Below are 23,476 nucleotides of genomic sequence, written 5' to 3' on the forward strand. Positions count from 1 at the left end.
TGCACTCTCTCACAAGTGGCTCATACTCATATATGATTCTTTCAGTACTTTCATACTTCAAATCGCTCTCCTACCACTATGAACCTAATTGATTTGACATAGTTTTGAAAAGTACTAATATCCTTCTGCCATGTTTTTTCCAGAGAAACTAAAATAACTGAGAAGCCTTTTCACATCATGACAGCCCAGGGAAGTCCTTCCTCCTGCAATATGCCTCCTGTCAGGAGCGCTACTTTAGAAACCAAGACATTGATAGCTCCTTCTTCCTTATATATCAAAGCTGACACTGACAACGTTTTTAAAATCCCCAAAACAATCAAGACTGCAAGTTCAAGTTTACCACTGCATGCTACTGCCAAGGGAAGCCTGAGATCCCTTTATTTAATTACTTAAAGAAAAAAAGGACACCATGGAACCTTTAATTCAGAATCTGGATTGCAAGAACTGGTTTGAAATTTAGACAACCACAAACAATCCAAATAAACCTACTTTCTTCAGCCCTAAATATGACTAATTCCTTTTGTTTCAGACTGCCAAACAAGCAGCTTAACCAATCAATGCTATATATTTCATAGCCCCCAAGCAGGAGGCTCCTGACCTTTCAAGGGACAAAAATCAGAAGACTATTCTTGTAGATATATATATTGAAATAAAAACAAAGACACAATTTTTAGTGAAGAGGTTTTACATGTACATAGGCATTCACAATTACATAATTTGCATATTTGTTTTACCTTTGAGATGAAGACAGTTGTGAAGTTACTGACCCTGCTTGAAGGATCATGAAGCATAAATAAATAAATTTCTTAAAAATTTTTAACATGTTTTTATCATGGCCTTTAGGTAAAGCTCAACCATTAGTGAAAAACTGTTATTTTCAGGCCTTCTGAATAAACTTGGGAAGACTAAAACTTAGCTCTGTATATATGCAACATTCATCAACATTTTGACAGCATATAAACTCATTTATTTAATTCCCATTTAATCATAACACTTCTGTACTACAGTCCTGGTGCTACTCACTGTCTCAAATCCTTCCTTTTTTAAGATAAGCCCTACACTTTTCAGATGTTTTGCTAGTAGTTGCAAAGATACAAAGGACATCAGTTCAAGCAATGCACAGCATTTGTGGACTGTGAAAGCACCCTTGATTACAGTTTCTAATTACCCAAGATGTCTAAACCAAGCATGTTGGCAAGAAAAAACATCTGAAAAGAAAAACATGTAAGCCTTGTGAAGGAGGACTACAAAACTGGAGGCAGCAATACCACATACCGTGCCATGGAGAATGACAGGAACAGTATAAGGCAGACAGCAGCCACTGACCCCAATCCAACAGCAGTCATGTATTGCAGAGTGGGTGATAAATCTGAAAGAAAGTATCAAACAATTCAAACAAACCAAACAAATAGTGCAGCTTCAGTCTGAACAACTAAGTCCGCTCATAGCTGAAATATGGTAACAAAACCCAGATGCTGGACTTAATGGCTCAGTTTGTGACAGTAACAGAGTTGACTATCTATTAGTTACCATCCAGTTGAGGAAGAAAGATCAGTAAAAAAATACTATTATGCTCATTTTTGGTAAAAATATATACCTGTCCTTATAACACTGTAACAACAATTTCCATCAGCAAATTACACGTCTCTAGAGGAGGTGTCATCCCTCCACAAAAATTACAGAATTACAGTAGAGTGTATTTCATTAAAACCCCTAAAACTTCATTTTACTTATTTGTTGCAGAAGAAAGTGTGCTTTTAATACAGTTTTCTACCATTTTTTATGACAATGATCTATCACACAAGGTCTAGCTAGATGGCGTCTGAAACAGGGCCATTTGGTTTAGATTTAATTTACAGATTTGCGTTCCACACAAGTTGAATAAAGAAATATTTCTCAAAGGATTCAGCAAGCCAAAAATACTCTCAGCCTCTCCAGCTGCAGCAGTACATTAGGGCAAAGGACACTTTGGCTATAAGTCCACTCAATATAAAGGCAAATGTATTTACAACAAAAAGCCAAAGGCCTGACCTGTCCTATGCTCATTCTTTTAAACCCAAAACCAAAACCCACCTAGTTGTAATACAGCCTCTGATGATGCACTACATGTTGATAGATGAAAAATTCAGAAAAGGACAGATTTCTGTCTTTCCAGTTATTCTATTGCCTATACAGTCCTAGCAATGGAACCCTCAAACCTAAGGAGTCCTTGATCTTAGCAGAGTCTCCACAATGAAGAACTGCCTACACTATATTCTAAGTGTGGTCATAAATGAACTAGGTCATAAGAGTAATTAAAGAAAGAGTAACTAAAGAAAACTTAGAAATAAACACAAGAGTTGTCACCAGAAGATCATTTATAGTGATAATCAGATATGGAGAAGACATACCCCAAGCACTCCGTACACCACAATGTAATTCCAAAGTACTGTCACACTTTCCAGTGTTACTGCCTTTCCTAACTCAAATCTGTGAGACTTTCAACTCAAAAGCAGAATTTGGAGCTCATAGGAGACTCCAGTGGTGCTGCTTTCTTTGTCAGGAGAGGCAAATGTTTGCTTTTTGCTGAGACATGAGGTGGGTGAAGACTAGTTTCAGTTATGGTGGAAAGGAGGGAAACATGATCTCTAGTGGACTCCAAACTCCTCTGAGCTAAACTCATTAATTGGAAATATTTTAAAGCCAAAAACTAAATCAAAACAACCACACTGAGAAATTTACTGGCTTTTAAAGTTATGCCACTATAGATTTAAGAAACTGTACTTGCAAGTATACAAATTAGCCATATATTTCATATTTACACAGTATCTTCTATTTTTTTTAAGATCATAAAAAGATGTAATTCTCCAAGGACCATCTGAACATTCTAAAATAAAAAATGTGGTCTCTAAAGGCTAGAAAATTTTGGGCGGGTTTTGTGTTATTGCTGTTCTTTTTTGGGTTTTTAAGTTATTTTTGTCATTCTTTGATTGACTTTTTTAATCTTTAAGCCAATATAGAACTATCTTAAAATAGGCTGCCGAAATTTCACATCTTCCGTGCTTCAAATCCTTTGTGGACAAAAACTCCTGTAAAGATTTGGATGAGATGCACAGAAATAGCAACACTGAAAACCAGGGGAAAACAAGAGAATCCATTTTACAATGGATGGCTGAATCTATTAGAACAGAATACCGAAAAGCAAGGAAAATTTTCTGTCTCTAATCTTTTCAGTCCTTGAAGTCAACAGAAGAAGAATGGCAAAAGATGAAACAGCCACAGCAATTATTAATTTATGCTGCCAAGCAAAGCCATGACAACTTAGACATTTTTATTGAAGGAAAAATTGACTTACTTTTAACTTGTGCCCAAACAGCACAGGACTGTGTTCTTACCTAAAAATGAAAACATAAAAATCACTGCTTCTCATGAGAAAAATTTATTATTACTAACACCCTCTGAAAGATCAGCCATCAACAAAACCTACTATTTGGAATCGAGTTTGTTATTCCCTTGGTAGCAGCCTCTATTTTGTCTTAAAAGATTACAAATTATAAAAATAAGATTAGATATAGAGCTTTGATGACAAGATAGCTCTATTTTTTAGTTCATTATTATTCCTTGCTTTCTACAACCTAGGCATGTTAGTAATATGGAAGGATCTTTAAAGTTGCTTTGATAAGGATTCAGAATCTATGAAATGCTAAGATAAGGCTGAATATGCTGTGTTAACTCTTCCCCATACAGAACATGTATGTTAAAATATAGTATCTGATGGCACATTTAACGAATACTAGATGTAGCATTCTCTCCAGTTATTATTACTTGCTTGGTAACTTTTAATAAGTTCTATAGAATACTTACAGTTAAAAAATATTTATCAGGGGTCTGCTTTTGCAGACTTGTTAAGCAAACTTGATTTTTTTAAGGTAAGCTTTGGTATCTGTAGAGCACATTCCCTCAGCTCTTCATAGTCATAAATACACAAAAATTTCTATTCTAGGTTCTATTGTCTATTGTGTAATTACTATGAAGTGTATTTTTGTAGTGCTTCCTGCTAAATGGCTTTCACAGACTTTCACAAAATACATACATGATACATGTATTTTTCATATTGTAGCAAAGTGTGTATTATGTTGCTCTGAATAACAGTATATTTGCAAAAGAAGGCTACATTTTGAAGTATTTACATAAAAGGATGGAGGCACATTTGTGTGCTTAATCTAACTTCTGTGTGTCTGCATGAATTGTGGAATCTCAGTGATTCTTAAACACATGATTTATAAGGAATTTTATGGTCAATTAAAAAGACAAAAGACTGACAAAGAAAATCTTCTCAGCAGAGGAAAGATAAAGAAAAAGGGGTGGGTTTAGAAATTCAATCAAATGCCAGATTCTGAGGGTACTGGTGTGAGTGCCATCATTTTGAAATAGCTACCTTCATGACACACTCTAGTGTGCAGAAAATCAGACATCTCCTGCCTATCAGGGTAGCTACAGAGGTCCCAAGAATTTCAGGGGGAAAAAAAATAAACAGGAAGTAAAATCCTCACAGCAGACATCCTTTTCAAGACCTCCAAATCTGAACAATGGAAAAATGAACATGATAATTATGTCAAGGCTATTAATTAATAATGGTAATAAAAATCACAACCAAGCCATGATTTTGCAGCATGATTATACAAATTGTACCATTTTCAGTATGAAAGAGGTCTGGAGACAGAAGGGACCCTTAAGGATGCCAGCATATAAAACTGAATAATGAGAACATTAGTTATGAGCCTATTACATCTATTTCTAATTTTTCTGTATTCAAATGGAAATGTGTTAACAAGTAAAAGACACTTCAGAAATGCTGGTTTCACAGGTATTAATAATTGAGGGCCAAGCAATTTGTTTAAAAAGAAGACTGAGCTCATGAATCCAAATTCAATTATGTAAGCAATCAAATTTTTAGAAAGTCTCAAAACCCAACAACCCTGAATTCATAATTCGGATTTCTTTTTAGCTTTCTAACACCAAAAATTGCACAAAATAAAAGGTCATTTGAAGAGAATTTGACAATTGAAGATAAACCAATACTTTTGAACCAGTAGTCCAAGTTCCATTTCAAAGAAGCAGAGCTGTGGACCAAAGTGGTTTGGTATCTGCAACCCTAATAATGATTCATAACTGTTGCACACAACTTTGTGTATTTAATCAACCAACAAAAGTAATACATGAAAGTGTACACTAAGGAGCTGATGCATTTTAAATGGTGGGAAGGAAGAGGGACCTCTACCAATAACTGTAGTATTAATCCACTAAATCAGTGGCCCAGAAAATACGTCTGCAAATGTTAGCAATGAAAGATCAGGAAATAATCCATAAGAAACAGAAAGAATAATGTAAGTTAGAAGCAGCTTAATAAACTGCTGGCAAAGATGTATAAGAATCTACTTTGTTCTGGGCAGCAGAAACCTCTGCAAAAGTAAAAGCCATTGAAATACCCCAGTATTAGAAAATACTGAGGGTAAAGAGCTAGGGAAACCAATGCATAAAACCCAAGGATAAATAAACTAAGCTCAAAGAGGTATTTAGTAGACCTTAAAGAGGTCAAACTTGTATACACTTGACTGATCAATAATCCTGCTCCACAGAGTAAAATTTTCTATAAAATACAGTTCATTGTCCAAATTCCAGGACATTTTAGGCTAACTTAACATTATTTATGAAACGAAATGCCTTCTATCGTCGTTTCCCTACTTTTCTCCTCGCACAATTAATTAAAAATTTATGATAAACAACAGGCTTGTATTAGGATCAGAAACCACTTCATCTGTGCTATAAAAACCTCTCAGACTATTGTTAAATAGATGCTACACAAAATACATACTGCACAGATTAGCAGATACCAGAATCATCTTACTATATGCACATTTATTTCAATCACTTTGGACTGAGGCAGTTACATTTCTTAACAGAAGCTGTTTTAACTTACTGAGATTTGTGTGTGGGGTTCCAAAATTGTGGAGAACTATTTACAAGTGAGTAAAGGATCAGTTTTTGCATGCTTCATTGCTTTATGCTGTATACACAAAGCCCTAAAAACTCTATTTTTAACTTTTTTCAGATGGCAAGGTGAGGCACTGTTTCTTTCTTTATTAAAGGTTGCTTAGCTCAGTTTTTGTATTTGACATTCAGGAACTGTATTGCACATAAAGAGTTATCACTTGTCCCATATGAGAAAAAGTTTCTATTGCTGAGACTCATACTATAAAAAATTTCAAAACTGCTTACTCCTGAGACAGATACAACTGGAAAGCTAGATGAGATGTAAGTTTTGGAAACTTCTTGTTTCTAATAAAAATACATATTTACTTTAAAATGATAAAAAAGTCATGTTAATAATATACATTTTCTTTCATGAGGTTTTCTCAATGAAGCTGGAGTTGACACTTACTGCCTTTTGGAAGGTAACAATATGTGATAAAATAAATTTTTCCATGTCATTTGGAGTACTGGAATATTTTGTTATGAAACATTTAACTAAAAATTAAAATGGGTGAATTTGTCATCACTAAGGAGTAATTTTCAAATTCTATTGCAAATTTCTTTCAGTAAATTCTGCCCCAATGGAGACACCCTCAATTACTGAGGGCAGTGATGGCCATTAATTTTTAATTATTTCCATTGTTTGCCTTTCGGCATCCAGAGTTACTTCAACATTACAATGACATAACTACCATTAAGGAATTACAAGAGATATTTGAAATGCTTCTGATTTAATCTAATTCTGTCAACTAGGAGATCCTTGGAGTGTCATAAAAAATCTAACACACAGCTAACATTTTCTTTTCCCCCAGCAACATTTCATTCAAGAGGTGTAAAGAAAAGGTTTGAAAACATTCATTACCTTATTCCACTCACTTATTATTCTCAAAAAAACACAATACTCTTCTCCCAACTTTAAAGGAGCATTATAAAACTTCCCATAGTAATGTCTGTCTCCAAGAGCAATTGACATATTATCAGCAACATCCTTCGCTCGAAATTCAGCTGCCACATATCCTTTAATGTCAGTGGTGTTACTAAAGAAAGTTGTAGCAGCAAAGGAGTCACAAATAAATGTGCTTTGCAAATCCAGAGGAAGCACAATCACTTGATAAAGACTAGAGGGAAACAAAAAAAAAAGCAAATATTAGCCCTCATTTCAAAAAACTAAGCATCAGATATTCATTAACAAATATTGGTTTTTTCTATTTGTCGCCTCTTAACTGCTTTTTATTATCAATGCCCAATACAAACACTTCTTACACTAAAATATTTCTCTGTGTGTGTATTCCACTTAATTTTTAACCAAAAGCACTGCATGCACAGCTTAGAGCTGAATTGTCTTATCACATGCACGTTATTGTTACATGTTTATTTATGTTCAGAAGAACATAAAACTGAGATACTTCAGACTCTCTCCTCCTCCTCCTTCTCCTCTGAAGTTCACTTATGAAATAATATACCATTTTCTCTAAAAATGACTTGTAAGTTCACAGAAACAAGATTTTTCTATTGAAAGGAGGAAAGGACAGGGACCATTTCTAAAAAAATAAATCAAATCTGTCTTCATACCTCCCAAAACAATGTTTAGTCTATGGTATTCAATCATAGGAAGACTACTAGGGTTGTTACACCAGCGATTCCATGAGATGTTACTAGCTTTCAAATATTTTCTACTTCAGTGTAATATTAAGTTACCTTTTCCTTCTGTCACCAACAGCCCTTAGTAAGGGGTAAATCCTTTTACTCTAGAAATACATTTAGGTAGTAATACACTAAGTATGAAAAATCTACTTCAGAATATGCATAAATGAGGACATTATTCACTATTTCCTCTGGCTCTGGGGGGGAAAATGTACTGGCTGCCTGAGTTTGTTGGAAAAGAAAAATCACATGAGTAGAGGTGTGTTTGGATCCATCAATAAAGATCTACTGTAACCTAACTGTGGAAAAGAAAAACAAAACCAAACCTCAAAGCTAGTGATGAAAACTCACAATTATCCAAACTAGGATTTTGTTCCAGAAAACAGGGAAAACCTGAAGCTAAATATTACCCTGCTAAGGGGGGAGAAACTGGGAGATATAGCTTAAGTTTTCTCCCATTGCCAAAAAAAAAATAATCTAGCCACCCAAAACAGTTCTAATCTGTATGTAACATGAATCTGCACAACGTTCATTGAAAGGGTGAAGAGCACAGAGACAAACCTGATCGGTCCATTTTGATCTTCTGCTTTCCGGAGTCTGAGCAAAGGTGCAGAACCTTTAACTGCAACAAATTCTACTTCTGGGAAAGGGGGATCTAAAAAGTAAACAAACACCAGTGGTTCAGAAAGGTTTCGGAAATATTTCAGGCATCAGTTCCTAGCTACTTTTCAGCTCCTTTTTCAGTTGCTAGCTACTTTTTCTGCTGAAACATCCTTAATTGAGTCTTGAACCCCAAACAGCTAATGCCTGCCGGCAACATAAATTGGCCAAAGAAATCACAGAGCAAATACAAGCATGGTGGTCTGGCAGCCCCAAGTGAAATCCCTGTACTGAAGTACGTTTGCTAGCTGGGAAAAGGAGAGATGCCCAAAAATGGTTGTTGATTACAGAGAAATGAGACATGAAAGCTTTGTTGGAAGAAGCAGTATTTTTTATTAGACTGATTGAAATGGTCAGGGAGAAGAAAAATATGGAACTGTGCACAGAGCCCATTGCAAGAAATACAATGGTATGAGTAAAGGGTAATTTAGTAGTGCCAAAAGCACTTACAAGAAGTGCTTTCACTTCCTTAGATACTGCTCATAGATATGCTCATAGTCGGGTAGCAACATCCAGGCTCTTAAATTGGATTTCAATATGTATACAGACCTTTAATCTGTTCTAGTGGGAATTTGTATCAAGGCCAATGCTGAAAAAATACTTCTTCCTCTAATTTCAATGGCAGTGATGACAGCTGCACAGTGATACGGAAATTACCACTACCAGCCTGGAAGCAAAAATGAAAATAGCTTCAGTGTGCACAACCAAGGGGGCACAGTGTGAAGCATGGACACCATCTACCCCAGAAGTCTGAAAGAACTTGCACAGGTAAATACAGGTGCAGCTAGGCTTTTTGAACACCCGTGTATCAGGCTGCTGATGTGATTGATATCTGACTGAAGAGTAACAAAAGCAGTGCTCATGTACAGAAAACCAAGGTTGCAGAACTAGAAAGAATAATCAATGTCATGAAAAGAAACAAAAGAAAATCAATGCAGATTTCCCAAAGTTAAGTTACATCAGGCAAAATATTGCTGAGATGCCTGGATTCTGCAAAGAGCTGGAATACAAATAGCTGCATGTATCTTTTGAAGTATAGAAAATCATTGGTTTTGCAGGAGAAAATGAAGCTTATTAGAAAAACTGTCAGGAGGATAAGTAACCACTAAAAAGGGAGCTAGAAATATATGTCAAGTTGGAAGCAGAAGTACTGGGGGGCAGGAAGGTTATTAGAGGTTAATACTACCAGCATTTTGTTAACAATCATGGTGCAACATCCCAGTATGTACAGATGAATTTTGCTGCTCAATGTTAGAAATAAAGAGACATTACACAAGGAGAATGGAATCACCTTTACAGCTTTTGCTTTGCCGAACTGGGATTAAATTCACCAGTATAAAGTACAAGGGGATACACTTGGGCTACTAATAAGAATTTATGCTAAATATTCTCATTTCCTTTGAGTAGTAGGAATAGCATGCTAGTACATCTCAGAATGAGGGTTAGGCACCAAAATGACAACAGAAAAAAAAATCCAAAACACTGCTCTAAAAGGCATAAGAAACAGCCTTATGTAATGCTGGAATAGTACCAACAAAGGTACACAAGGCCCATGAGTGACCATTTCCCAGCACCTGAAGTTCAAATCATCAGTGTGACAGAGTTATGTGAAACCAGTTCACAGGATATAAGGAAAAGATGGATAAAGAAGAAACCCTCTTGTATGAGGCAAACAAAATCTCAGGTTTGTAGCCTATGAAGAGGAAATCTGAAAGCTTACATGATCTCTGCTTTAAACAGAGATGAAACTTGTGAAGGGATAAAACTTAAGCACAGTATGCCCAAAATAAAGCTATCAGGCCATACAAGCATCCCTAGCAAGAAAAACCCCTACACCCTGACAAAAACTATCCTCAAGAGAACTTCCTGAAAGCCTACCTACCCAAATAAATAGCTTTGGTAGTTCCCTTTACCAGGTTATCTTCAAAACTAGGCTATGGGTGAACTATCAGTGAAGAAACCAGCTACAAATGTTTAGAACTGAAACGAGAGTAAGATTTATGTAGTGGTATACAGCTTCCTCCCCAGGGCAAACAGAGGGGCAGGCACTGATCTCTTCTCTCTGATGACCAACAACAGGACCAGAGGGAATGGCCTGAAGTTGTGTCAGGGCAGGTTTAGGTTGGGTATTAGAAGAAAGGTTCTTCACCCAGAGGGTGGTTGGGCACTGGAACAGGCTCCCCAGGGAAGTGGTCACAGCAGCAGTCTGACAGAGATCAAGACGGATTTGGACAATACTCTCAGGCACATGGTGTGACTCTTGTGGACATCCTGTGCAGGGCCAGGAGCTGGACTTTGATGATCCACATGGGTCCCAGATCAGCATATTCTATGATTCTATGAAAGCCATAGTTCGACAATGTCTTGCTTCCCTCTAGTAGGGGCCGGGCAGAAAACCCTTTGCAAGAGTTTTCTGAGTTAGTGAAACATGCTGCATGGCTGCCTGCAAGAACGGGAAATGGTCTTTGCTTTGGGTCTTTTCAATTCATCTGCAACTGCAGATACTGTAAAAGGTACAGGCAGAATTTCTATTTGGACAAAATAAATGAATGAATAATATTTGACAGCTAATCTTTATGCCCTTTGCAAATTGCAAACTCAAGCAAACATAATTTAAGACCCAGAAATTATCTGTTAATTTCAGTTTTTCCTCAGCACCGACATTGTCAATAGACAGAGTAACAGGAAAATATATCTGAAGGGTGGATTTATGTGGTATACTTCTTCTGTCTTCCTTTGCTTTTACATTCCATATCACCAAAACACACTATTATTAATTTCTCTTAAGAATTTTTCAATTTCTGAGAAAAACTTGGGAAGTTCTTCTCTCATGCCAGCCAGAATGTGCATTGCATGCAACAGTTTTGCATTGTTTTTCCAGATAAACATCACAAGAGGAAACAGATGTGGACTAAGATGCCAAAAAGATGCTGACTAAGGTCAAAACAATTAATCTTTCTGTATTTATAATTTGACAGGAAAATACACATCATGAAAATAAGTAGCCATCCAGAACTGACAGCCCTAGTAACTGGGTAAAAGAGAGAAAAATCTGAAAAAACACATAGTGCTGTTAAAAGTAGAAGGCTTTTGCTGTGTTTAGTTTCTGGTAAAAAATAATAGTTATTAAAAACATCAAGCACATAGAAGACAATCTACCTGTTTTAATAAAAAACCAGCTTGTAGCAATGTGAAGGAATAATAATAATAATAATAATAATAATAATAATAATAATATTGAAAGGAATAGTTTAATTTTTTCTTGCCAGAAATTAAACATTTAAAAATATAATTTAAAAAAAATAAGTCTGCTGGGAAGTCATAATTATTACCAGATTTAAAAATCCACATGTTAAAAATACTGACAACACCACACAGAACAGCTGGAGGGAAAAGGGGAATACTACACAGAAGTGAGGACTTGCACTAGGTGAGTTGTGTGAAGAAATCAAGATCCGCCAGTCTGTTCAGGTGCTGTTAGCACCTTGCCTTCTTAAAGAATTATTTTTTTTAACTCTTCACCAGCAGAACAGACTAGCATATCTGTAGCAACACCAGGAAAACAGAGAAGAGCGTAGCAAGAAAAGAAAGTATATCCAGAGATAGTCTGTCATGGGTTAGCAACCATAGTCCCAGAAGTGATGTTCTTGCTAAGGGGGGCTTACAGCTTCCTCTGTGACCTAACAGAACCTATCAGCTGGCCAGTTTGAATATGGACAATTCTTTAAGCCACTTAAAAGTTGTGACCACCCCTGTGATCCACAGTTAAGAATAGACAACGCCCCTCCCCCCAAGCTCTCTCTCGTTTCCGGCGCTGGCACAGGTGGCTGCAGGCCCCGTGTGGGGGCCAGCGGGCCCGGCCCAGGCCATGCTCGGGCCAGGCCAGGCTGGGCCACGGCCATCCTGGAGCTGATGGGCCCTGTTCCACCTGCGGAACCCCCCTCTCCCCACAGCTCTGCTGTGAGCAGCCGGAGCGGCTCGGCTCCCTCTCTCCAGTGCGGCCAAGATTCAGCTGAAGCTGCCCACTGCTGTCCGGCAGAGATCATGTGACCAACAGTGATAAGCCACATTCCAGCTGCAAGGCCTAGGTGAAATTAACCCTTTTAGTGCTGCAAAGAGCTGAAAACCTGAGGGAGAAGAAAGAGGAGATGCTTAAAGCTGAACTTCTGTTGAAAAGCTATGATATATCAGAGTACCCGTTGTAATTTCATGAAGGCATGGGCGGGTGGAGCGTTCAACTTGTACTTGTGAGCAAAAGCACCTGCGCTGAGATTGAAGCAGCTGTAATTCCATGAGAAGTTTGAACAGGGAAAGATGGAAGTGATGAGGACTTTTGCTCCACATGGAAAAGGAGAAAATCTCAGTTCCTAGAGATGCTCCCAGAGATAGTCCTGAAGATGAAGATGAAGATGATGAAGATGAAGATGAAGATGAAGATGAAGATGAAGATGAAGAAGACCCTTTGCTCCCAGGCAAGGAGAAGGGCATCTGCTCTTGGAGATGAAATGCTCCCAGAGATGGGTGAAGAGAACTTCTGTTTCTGAACGGCTCAACCTTAAAATTGCACCCCAGTAGCTCAAGATTAGACCCTCAAAAGCAGTTGTGGGAAAAGCTGCCAGTCGTGGGAAGGGACTCACATGCGAGCAGAGAACCAACCCAGGCAGCTGTCTCGTTGTGATAATTTTCATAGCACGGATGAGAGAGACTCCTCTTCCTAAATGAACTGAACAAGGCTATTACAGAAGTGGTAAACAGACTGAACACCTTAAGGGTTGTCTTTTTACATTGTCAGTGGGAGAAGGGAGGAAGGTGGGGGGAGGAGAAGTGTTCTGAAGCTGTAGTATGATTTTTTCCCTTTTTTCCCTCATTTAAGTCTGTTAATAAATTTCTTTATAGTCTTTTCAAGTTTGGTGCTTGCTTTGTGTTTCTCCTAACTCTTATCTCACAGAGGATAAATAGTAATGAGTATTTTGGACCAAACCACTACATAGTCCCACTCTGAGAACTTCCTTGTCATAGCAGTGCCGTCTTAGTAACACTTGAACATTTCATATAAAGGCTGATTTTCTACAATAAGAATCTATCTACTGATTTTCTCTCTGAACCTGACGGAAAACTGCAGGGAAGAAAGTATATGCCAGGAAGTGCCTTCTGCTGCAGCAACACTGAGAATCATCATACGCCTCAATGCTGGAGCTAAAGCTTGCTTGGTGTTACGCTGTAAGGGCAATGGCAAAGTTTTAAAAATAATAATGGAATTGAACAACAAAGTCCAAAATCACATGGCAACTCTTCACCAAACTTAACAGTTTAAAGGAGTCAAATCAAAGACTCCTCTTAAGGTGAGGTTTTAACTAAAACAACTCTTTGGTGAAATAAGACCATTTGCATGATCTTAATTTCTTGCAAACAAGGGATTTCTTTCATGGTTATTTGAGGGCTTTATGCCCAGAAGGTTTTTACTGACTTTTAAAACAAGGAAGTCAAAACCATTGCTGTTAAAGTAAAACTAGAATAAGGTAGGAATTTAATACAATAGAAAAGGTTGTTTAACATTTGTATTACTGTTTGAAGAGTAACTTTAGATATTTAAACCTAATTGTTCTAGTACAGAGTAAGAGCAGATTTTTCAGTTGGAGAGGAATATTATCTAAAGAAAGGGAAGGAAGGTGAATAAATAAATGAAGACCACATCTACAGGAAAAAATCATTTAAATCTTCTGTAAAGACTGGTCATTTCTGGAACTCCCACTCATGTGATTCCCTTTGCTGACTGCAGCCTTTGTTCTCCTGATCTGTGGCTGAATGTCACACCATCCTGTTCATCATCAGAGAGGTATGAATTCAGCCAGGCAGACAGCACAGATGGAACCAGGGCCCCGTGCCGTGTCCCCAGCCAGGCACAGCTCTGCCTGCAGCCTGTGCCGGGCCTGCTGTGGGCTCCTGGGCTGGCAGAGACTGAGCTCTGCTGCACAAATGGGCCTTTCTCTCACAGGGAACACTGCCCAGGGCCAGGATGTCTCTGAAGTAAAATAGTCCTAGGCAAGGAAGGAAAGATGAAAGCAGGGAGACGTAGTTTAGGGGACCTTGGCTGGGACCTCTCAGTCTTCTCCATGCCAACAAGGGACCTGCCACCCTGCCCTCACCCTGCAAGTGAGTGTAATCCACAGCCACACAACAGACAGGGAGCCAGCTCGTGGCCCATCAGGTGTTTCCTGTATCAGAGCAGGGCCTGAAGGGGCCCTGATTGCAGCTGCAGAGCACCTCTGGGCCAGAAACCCCACCTTTAAAAAGAAACTTGCCTACATCTTGCTGCTTCTTGTAGGGATCGTTTCTAGGTTTGCCTTATAGTCGTCTGACTCTGCTGCCTTGTGTGTAGGTGAGCCAGGGTGATGCCTGGCTCCTGCCTCATCCCTACCAGAACATTTCTATGGTTTGTCACCTGCTCCGGTTCTTCCTGCGGCACCTTTCCCTTGCGATCCCTGGGAACAAATTGAGTTGTGTTGCGTGCTCACTTCTGCTGTCTGCAGAGCCACGGGGAGGAGTTCAGGGTCTGGCAGCAGAATGGGAGCTTGGTGCTGTTGGCTCAGGCTGTTTGGGGTAGTGGCATGCCTGGTCCCTCCACAAGAGTGGACCTGGTATGGCAGCCCCCTATCCTCAGTGAAAGAGGTCTGGTCTGGGACCCTGCAAACAGCCATCACTGCTCCCACTCCACTTCCAAAGCACAATTAGGACCCTGTCTGGGTAAGCAGAGGGCGCCAATGTGCTGTACTCTCAGGGCAAGCACCCAGGCTTGCAATGCCAGCCACTTCCTACATCCCCTGCCTGTGCTCAGCACTCTGCAGCTCTGTTTTCCACCTGGACTTTGGCTGAGTGTAGGGGTCCTTTGCACAACTTGGAGCTGCCTAAATGGGACGTGTGGCAGAGGCGACTGGCATGGACCAAGATGAAAGCGCTTCAGAGTGCCATGGAAGGCGAGGAAAGTTTGGACAGAAAAAACTCAGCGAGGTGCTGTTGGTGTTTTCAGCTAAAGGGCCTGAGAGAGGACAACATGTTTTCCTTTGCTTCTTTCTCTTCTGTGAGCAATCCACCTTAAGCAAAGAGTATGGAAATCAGAGTTTTATTCCGCTTGCAAAACACTGTCTATAAAGCATAGACTAAGTCACCCATATCAATTACTTTGTAAACAGAATAAGAGAAATTATCTGCATGTTCATGAGATCACAGATAGTTACGAAAAATTCTTACTGTGGAGGAGTTCAGAAAAATGAGAGAGAAGTGGTGTTCATATGAATTTAAGTATCACGCATTTAAACAATCTCTGCACAAAAATACAAAGTGCATGCATATGTATGAAATTGTTTACATGACTGGCAGCTAATTTCCCCCTATATTAAAACAAAAGTAATCATGCTCATGTTTTCATCACTCCTCTTTCCCCATCACATAAATCAGAAACTCCCTTCTTTGCAATTCTTGTGCTCTGATGCTGCACAGTTTACTGGATGGTTTCTCTGGAGGTACATGATGTGCTGTCAGAGTAAGAGCTGTCAGATCACCACACCTCCAACAGTCTTTCACTTCCTCACTGGAAAGCAGATTTTGGGTTTTGCCTCCTTTTCCAGACCTTAAAGAACCCCCTTTATGAAAGAATAAGTGTAAGTCTTTTCCATCCTACATCAATTAAGAACAATAGTCTACTTTTTATGTGTGTGTGTGCATCCATGGGCAGATGAACAAATTAGACATCTCAACCTGATCTGTAATATAGTACATTTTCCACACACCAAGACAAAGGAGCAGGGCTCTAGAAGGTTATACTTAATCTGTGATGGAATACATTCTCTTAATTCTCTTTCTAGACTCTCTGCTTGTGTGTCTACTTTCTGACTCACATGCTCATATGAAGATAGAGATGAAACACACATGAGTATGTGGCCTGCAAGTAAGTCCTGGGCTAAACCAAAAAGAGTAGCAGCTGGGAAACATAGGAAGTACTACAGTTACCTGAGGTACACAGACTCAAGGTCAAGCCTACCCAAACCCACGTTTGTAAAAAGTACATGTCATACATGAAATCCCTAATTGTGCTTGGTCTTTGCATATTAAGTGCTTTAATTAGTTAATTTTGAGTTAAGTATTTTAAATTGAATGTTAAAATTAACCCATCAGCCCAGGTACAAAAATCAAGTTCCATTATCAGTGTTTTCAATTGTTCAAAGTAGTTTATTTGCACCATTCCCAGTTAAAAATTCCCCAGTTAAAATTCCCCAGTTAAGAATCCCTTTTTCAACTTTAAACCACCTGTGCACTGTGGGAGGGTTTTTCCTATGTTCACTGTCTACTTTTTCAAGTGTTTTAAGATGTATTAGATGTATTTTAATATTTTTTTAAGGGTTTTATTTTGCACTTTAGTCCAGGGACCAACTCCAAAACCCCAGTTTCTAACAGCCAGCAGCTATTTTTAGCCCCATAGCCTTATTCTGCAGGCAAGCTCCATGGCAACTTGAATCTTAATGAGGGCATGTTACCACCCTTACTTCAACTGATACCACCCCCCTAACAACGACGAGCTATTGGTGAACAGAGATAATCTGTCAAAGGGAAAGTACCAATCACTTTGGACCAAAGGGGCAAGCTGTGGGCGGGCTGTGGGCGGGCTGGGGCGGAGCAAAGGCACTATAAAACAACGAGTCAGGCCTCAGAGCAGGGTCAGAGTCCAGCAGATCAGCTGTAGTGGGTGCTGGGTGTTAAAGCCTTACTCCTATTAAGGAGCCTTTAATAATTTTTCCTTGACTTTTGGATTAGCTAAAAGTCAGCCCAGCACTACAAGTTTTTCCACCAGAGGTCCAGTGCTGTTTCAGCCTGAAGATCTCAAATCCCTGCGCTCCTGGGGCATACTGCCTCCCGAGCCATAGGATCCCAAATTTTTATATTTTTCTAATTTTTGTAATTTTTCAATTTTTTCCTGTTTTCAATAAAATTTTTATTTTTTTTTAATAAGAGTTGTCTCATTTCTCACATACATGTACAAATACGTAAGAAATTGCAGCATGCGTGAATAGTATGCCTTGAGCAAACTCAAAATACAGCTTGATTCTAAGCAGAAAATCAAGAGGAAGAAAAGCAATGAGAAACCGTAATTGACTCTAGTATGAGTTATTTTACAAGGAGATGTAATCAGTACCTGAGACACAAAAGATCTATTTTTAGTGTCCAGAAAAATTTCTGTCTTACTGTGTCTTAAGTCACAGTGGTCTGCCCTAAACAACAACAACAACAAAAAAAAGCTAATCAGACTCTATAAACACACAGGCATTCATGAACTCCCCAAACACCACAGTTTTCATAAAGAATCTACTCAAAGCAAAGCTCACAAACAAATTCAAGTATCAATAGAATTTTAATGTGGCTGAACTGAAGAATTTACTTTTATTTAGAACATTGGTCACGAAAGTAAAACAGTTCTAGCTCTCTATTTAGTATTCTGTTTTTCAAACACTTGAAAAAAAATGGTTTCAAAGTTAAACCATCTTAAATTCATATGTAAAAACAGGCAGTGAAATTAAGAACAATGCCTGCCCTGAGCATGCCTTAATAGAGGACATTCCAAAAGGAAAATGCACAGAGCCATGCGTAAGTACTGTAATCACAAGTATGCCCACAAGACACTCCTTTTCTTCTCTGGAAACAGACAGGAAACTCCTTCTTGCTTAAAAGACAATGTACTACCATCTTTTTACAGCTACAATATAATCACTGCCTAGTAGTTTTTGATAATTGACTAAATTTCCTATTTCAAATAGACAGGTGGTGAGAGTTTCTCTAAAATGAGTTAAGACAACATAAAAGACTTGCAAGATGCCTGTTACAATGATCCATGGAGCATTTTCTAGACTTTATTTACCATCCACAAGATGACAGGCAAAACCAGCTTTGTGCTCAGCACTGAACTATTTTTTTAGAGGATGCTACATGCCAGGGAGGAAAGCAGGCTTTTAGGTCCTAAGTTCTTGGCTTTTATTCTTCAGAAATACTATGGATATAACATATACTCATTCAGGATGATATGGGCCTAGATACAGATATTCAGGATAGAGAAGCAACTTCCATAACATGCATTCATAAATCTTGGTTTTTTGAAAAAATACCCAAAGTAATTGCTAGCATTTACATACTTATTGTATTCTGCAGCAGTCTAAAAATTTACAGAGATTACTATCGGGAAATTAAGTGTGTAAGGCAGTGACCATCCAATTGTCTGGGACATGTCTCTTCACACTATTCAAAACTCCACAGCTAAGATTTTCTAAACTCTCAAAATGTAGGAGGTTTGTAAAAGTCAGGGAGACACAACATCTGGATTTGCCCCCAGCTGTGGAAACAGACCAACTGATCATGTACTTCTTAAAGGATGGCATGTGAAACCTTAAACAAGCAGTGAGAACATAATCAGTAAAACACTTTTGTCTCAGTTTCCGTAGCACTTCTGTGCTTAAGGCATATCTTGCATTTATACAACACCATTTAGCCAGAAAACCACTAGAGCAAATAAAGCCACTTTTCAGAATTAATTTGGCAGATAAATTGAAATCATTCCATCCAGCATGGAAAAAACCCCATCTGGTTTAACTACATACATGATTACAAAATAACTGGACAAATGAAGACAAAAATTATACACCTACTCTTAAATTATAAATAGTTTTTATATAAATTAAGCTGCTTACATAGGTAATGCAGTTTCAAGACACAAGGCACAAAAGTTGAAGCAGCACTGCCAGAACAATTATTTCAGCTGTATCCTTTTCATTTGAGATAATAACACAATTAATCTTACTTGAATTCTCATTATTTGACAAGTTTTGTGGCAAGATCATTATTGGCTTTTTAATTTCCACCCAATTCCTGCAAAAACTGCAAAAATACATAATTTTATGTTTTTTCCAATGGAAGGCAAAAAATAAGAAGTGTTTGCATGTCAAGTTTTAGATAAAGACTCCTAAAATGACATTGTCACCAATCTTTTATTGCTTATTGAACAAGTAACTACTAGGTATAAATGGGCTTGTGTAGTAAAATCTTCTTTCAAAATGGAAATGACCTAACTTTTACACAATGACCTTTCCTGGGGCTATGCATGTGGATTTTTTAAGCACTAACTCAGCAGAGAGGGAAATATGCCAGCTGCCAAGATACAAATACCATTTCACACAGCACCTGTTCTCTAGAGCTCTGCCAAGTAAGTGACCTGATACAATCCTGCAGAATTGAGGCAATACCAGGGGATGACAGAGTAAAGGGCTATTCCTTTACTCTGAGTATGTATTCAAAAATTACCACTATCAACAAAATTCTGAGATATCTTACTAGTTTTTTTACAGACACATGTACTCGTGAACTCACGGGCACTACTTTTGAGTGACAATTAGGAAACTTATGAAGAGGAATTCCAAATCATTACTGCAATTCCATTTAAAGAAGAGAAACAAACAGGTAGCTGTTAATCTTAAACAGGAGCTTTAGGGAACAAGAGATGTTTTACCTTTCATGAAACTTAAACCCAACAGATTTACTATTGAAAATACAGCATTACTATCAATTTCAAAACCACAAGTCTCAAGCTCTTCCTAAGCAGTTAGAAAGGAATTGATTCCATCTAGTGGCTGAACAGCGTTACAGACACTCAGAGAGCTTTCTTACCGATTGTAATTTCTGTCCCTGGCAAGGGAGAGTAACACCATCATCAAACATGCACTGCGCTTCACCTGATACAAAGAGTCTGACAGTGCAGGGATGGTGCAAAGCTATTCTGAACAAAACGAGAGCTGTAAGATATTTCTCATCACGGCATTTTAGTGCCATACACCTCACTAAATCATGAAGCCCAGGGTTTTCCTTCAGAAGCTTATTTGCTCAAATGTCTTTTATGTTTTTTACTCTGCCAATTAAAGGCAAAAGTATCTGTCTGAGGTACTTGCAGATTCCCATACTCTATACCTCGGATTCTTTAGGCTTTAGTGGTATGTGTTTCTGTTGCCACAAATACCCCTACGCAGTGCAGTTGTGTAAACTAAATACCCATAAACTCCACTGTGGAGAGAACTTTTACTGAAGAAGTTGCTTAGCCTCTAACAGGGCAGGGAATTTAACCCATCTCCCCTAGATACCAGTCTTGTGTCTAACCCACCAAACTATCTTATCCTTGATGTCCCAAAATGACATATTAACACTCTGCAGTTAAATTTCTCTCCTCCTTCTGCCTCTGAACCCAACAAAATCTGTGAAAACAAACAATGGAAAATTTTGAGCATGGAAAGAATACTTTGACAACCCACCACATAACACTGAGATCAACAATGTAGATTCACTTGAGTCCCTTACACCTGCTACGTGCATTTGTAAATATATGAAAATAAATGGCAGGACCTACCTGTAATTTGTGTTGTCATAGAAACAAGCAGTGAAAAATTCAAAGCTACCATGGAAATATTAATAGAGTAATTGGTGCCTGGTTGCAAATCTAAACAAACTTCAGGAGCTTCCTTGTGTGTGGAAAGTTCAAAGGTCATTTCATGAAAGAAGTTCTTCTGATACCAACGCTGGCCTTGCACATGAAACTGTAACCAAACAATCATATCAAGAAAATTGAAATGTTATAATACATTACTTGCATTCAGCCACCTCATGCTCTTAATTAGAAGAAACAGCAGAAGAGAGCACTGCATACGGTGTGTCAAAACTGTTGACACTGATAGTTACTCAAATTCCAATGCTACCAAAATTTGATCCGTCTTCATCAGATCAGCCATTTTCGTGGTTCTTTCACTTCTCTTCCTAGTCTATCCACTTTTTTACCACTACTGTAATTTGCCTCAGTCTCTATTTCATACAGGTTTCCACTAACAGTTCCCTTTCGTTGTAGTATACCCTTCTGGTGAGTAATAAAAGTAAGCTCACATGAGCACCTCTCCAGTTTCACCCTGAGGACTGAGACAAAATCAAATTATTTTGACCCATGTCAAAATGCCAACTACACTCCAGGATCTGTCTACAGACACCTATATTTCCAGGGAAATGTACAGGCTCCTGGGTTCTTTTTGTTTGTTTGTTTCAGTAGGATTTTGTGTTTTATTGTTGATGACTGAAATGATCATGAAGTTACTCATTTAAGGCCACTCCTGATCAAATGATTGCTCTATTAAAGAAAACTAAAATGCTTGCTGTGTATTAATAGTGCACTAATTTGCCTTTAAATAGATCTCATGCCTTCAGATAATCTCTTAGTGCCTCCTTAAGGGAGGTACTTGAGACAAGGGAGACTTGAGACAACAGCAGGTGGTCGAGTCCTTGTGGCAGAGGGAGTTCATGTAGAAATTCCTTGCTGGGATAAGGGAAGACTGAAGGCATACCACAGGGCACAGGGAACTGACTCAGTGGAACTGGAATAGAGTTGTATGAGACCTGAACATGGAAAACTTGAAAGTATAGATAAGAAGGGCAAATTAAGAGTGAAGTATGGGGGAAAATAAGCAAGAAACAGGGGACTACAACAGAGCGTAGTCTTTCTTTGGCTGCTATGCAAGATTACTCTTTGGGTTTTCATGAGACACAGTATTATAATGAAGAGTACTGCGAGCAGTGAGTGTTTGAAAAGTTAGGTTTTTTCACAAAGGGGATTGATAAAAATTGCTTTCTAGATTCAAAACATATATTGTCACTTACTGAGTATCTGTCTTCCATATCAGTTCCCCTGACATTTCTCCTCCATTTCAAGCAGGTATCATTAAAAAGGAATACATTATTGAAAGCTTCCTTTACTGTAAAGACAATTAAAAAAGGGACCAACTTATTATAAAAACTACCTCCTTCAACCTGATTGAATATGAGTAGCTGAGAATAAAATTTTAAAAATGGTTTTTAATTTCATTCTCTTCTGAGACAGAGGTAGGTTATAATTTCTTTTTGAATGAATAAACAAGGTAAGCAAAGCATAATCATTTTCCAAAGAAACTTTGGGAAAACCCAAGCATGCTATTAAGGAAATCCAGCACACGATTTACTTGTCCAGGCCTAGAAGGTTATAATGACAGAATGACCAAAGGTTCAGGCCTCCTGATGTAAATAAATTATCACAGAACAATTATTTTTCATAGTTGATGCCTTTTAGGAAAAAGCATGTAAGCAAAAGCATTTTTGTGAATTCCAAAAGCAATTATTTCTCAAGGTCTGTCTCACCAGAACTAGTATGTCAGAAGGCAAGCTTAAAGTCTCGTTGACTAAAATACTACAGAAATCCACTGTTAGAGCATGCCTTCTGTACAATTACTGATAACTTCCAGAACCCTGTTAATCACTGCTAAACACAGGAGCATTGTCTGTAATGCTCATACCAGATTAGATTAGTATCATACAGCCAAGCAACAGGGAATTCTCCTACAGGCAGAGAATCATATTTCAAGGCAAAAACTGGAAACCAGTAGGCACTGTACCACAGACCAAAATTCTGGAACATAGCCAGAAATGTCACTGTACCAATCCTGCCTTGGTCAGAATGCAAGTACTGAAAAACCAAATTTGCCAGATCTTTCCGAAGGGCACTTGCTGCCACTGCTCTCCTTGCTCAGAGAGTCATAGGCCAAGTGAGCAGAAAGAAAACACCTTGCAGGGAAAGAGGATGCTGACAGTGGCTACATGCATGTAGTCAGCATAAAGAATAATGAAGTCTAGGAAACAGCCAATTTTCCTGTCTGTTAGGTTCAAATCAGTGAACTCTGAAGCACAGTAAGTTCTTTTATAGGCTCATAGAATACAAAACACAACCTACCCTTTGTTTGAATTGCTGCTGTAACTGAGACAGTGATGTTTGTGGAAGAAATGGTAGTTATATTCACCACATAGTTACTTCCAGAGTTCAGATCTAAGCACACTTCTGGATTATCTTCACTTGTACTGATGTTAAATATCACATCTTCTGAGAACACCTTCTCATCCACTCTTTGTCCCAGTATATGAAACTATTGAAACAAAGACAGTAGTGTGATTTGTTGTGGCTCTTCAAAATTCAGAATACTAGTTTATTTAATCCTACTAGTTCTTAAAGGAAACACAAGATTACATCTCGTTTAAAGTATCAGTTCAAGGAAAATAGGTTTTTGAC

At 38.3% G+C, this 23,476-nt stretch overlaps 1 protein-coding gene across 4 annotated transcripts in view; it reads right to left on the reverse strand.

The window, feature by feature from the left end:
- SUSD1 (sushi domain containing 1) overlaps nucleotides 1-23,476 on the reverse strand; it is a 50,760-nt gene that overhangs the window by 3,082 nt on the left and 24,202 nt on the right. For 3 of the 4 annotated variants that reach the window (XM_069000784.1, XM_069000782.1, XM_069000783.1), the window contains 7 exons: nucleotides 23,144-23,333; nucleotides 22,042-22,136; nucleotides 20,750-20,936; nucleotides 8,218-8,311; nucleotides 6,875-7,130; nucleotides 3,335-3,374; nucleotides 1,276-1,369 (listed from right to left, as the gene is read on the reverse strand). In XM_069000784.1, the coding sequence (XP_068856885.1) occupies nucleotides 1,276-1,369; nucleotides 3,335-3,374; nucleotides 6,875-7,130; nucleotides 8,218-8,311; nucleotides 20,750-20,936; nucleotides 22,042-22,136; nucleotides 23,144-23,333 (956 nt within the window). The remainder of the gene's footprint in view (nucleotides 1-1,275; nucleotides 1,370-3,334; nucleotides 3,375-6,874; nucleotides 7,131-8,217; nucleotides 8,312-20,749; nucleotides 20,937-22,041; nucleotides 22,137-23,143; nucleotides 23,334-23,476) is intronic. The other variant, XM_069000786.1, reaches the window with a different exon arrangement.

The sequence above is a fragment of the Aphelocoma coerulescens genome, assembly GCF_041296385.1.
Source record: "Aphelocoma coerulescens isolate FSJ_1873_10779 chromosome Z unlocalized genomic scaffold, UR_Acoe_1.0 ChrZ, whole genome shotgun sequence".
Lineage (NCBI taxonomy): Eukaryota > Metazoa > Chordata > Aves > Passeriformes > Corvidae > Aphelocoma > Aphelocoma coerulescens.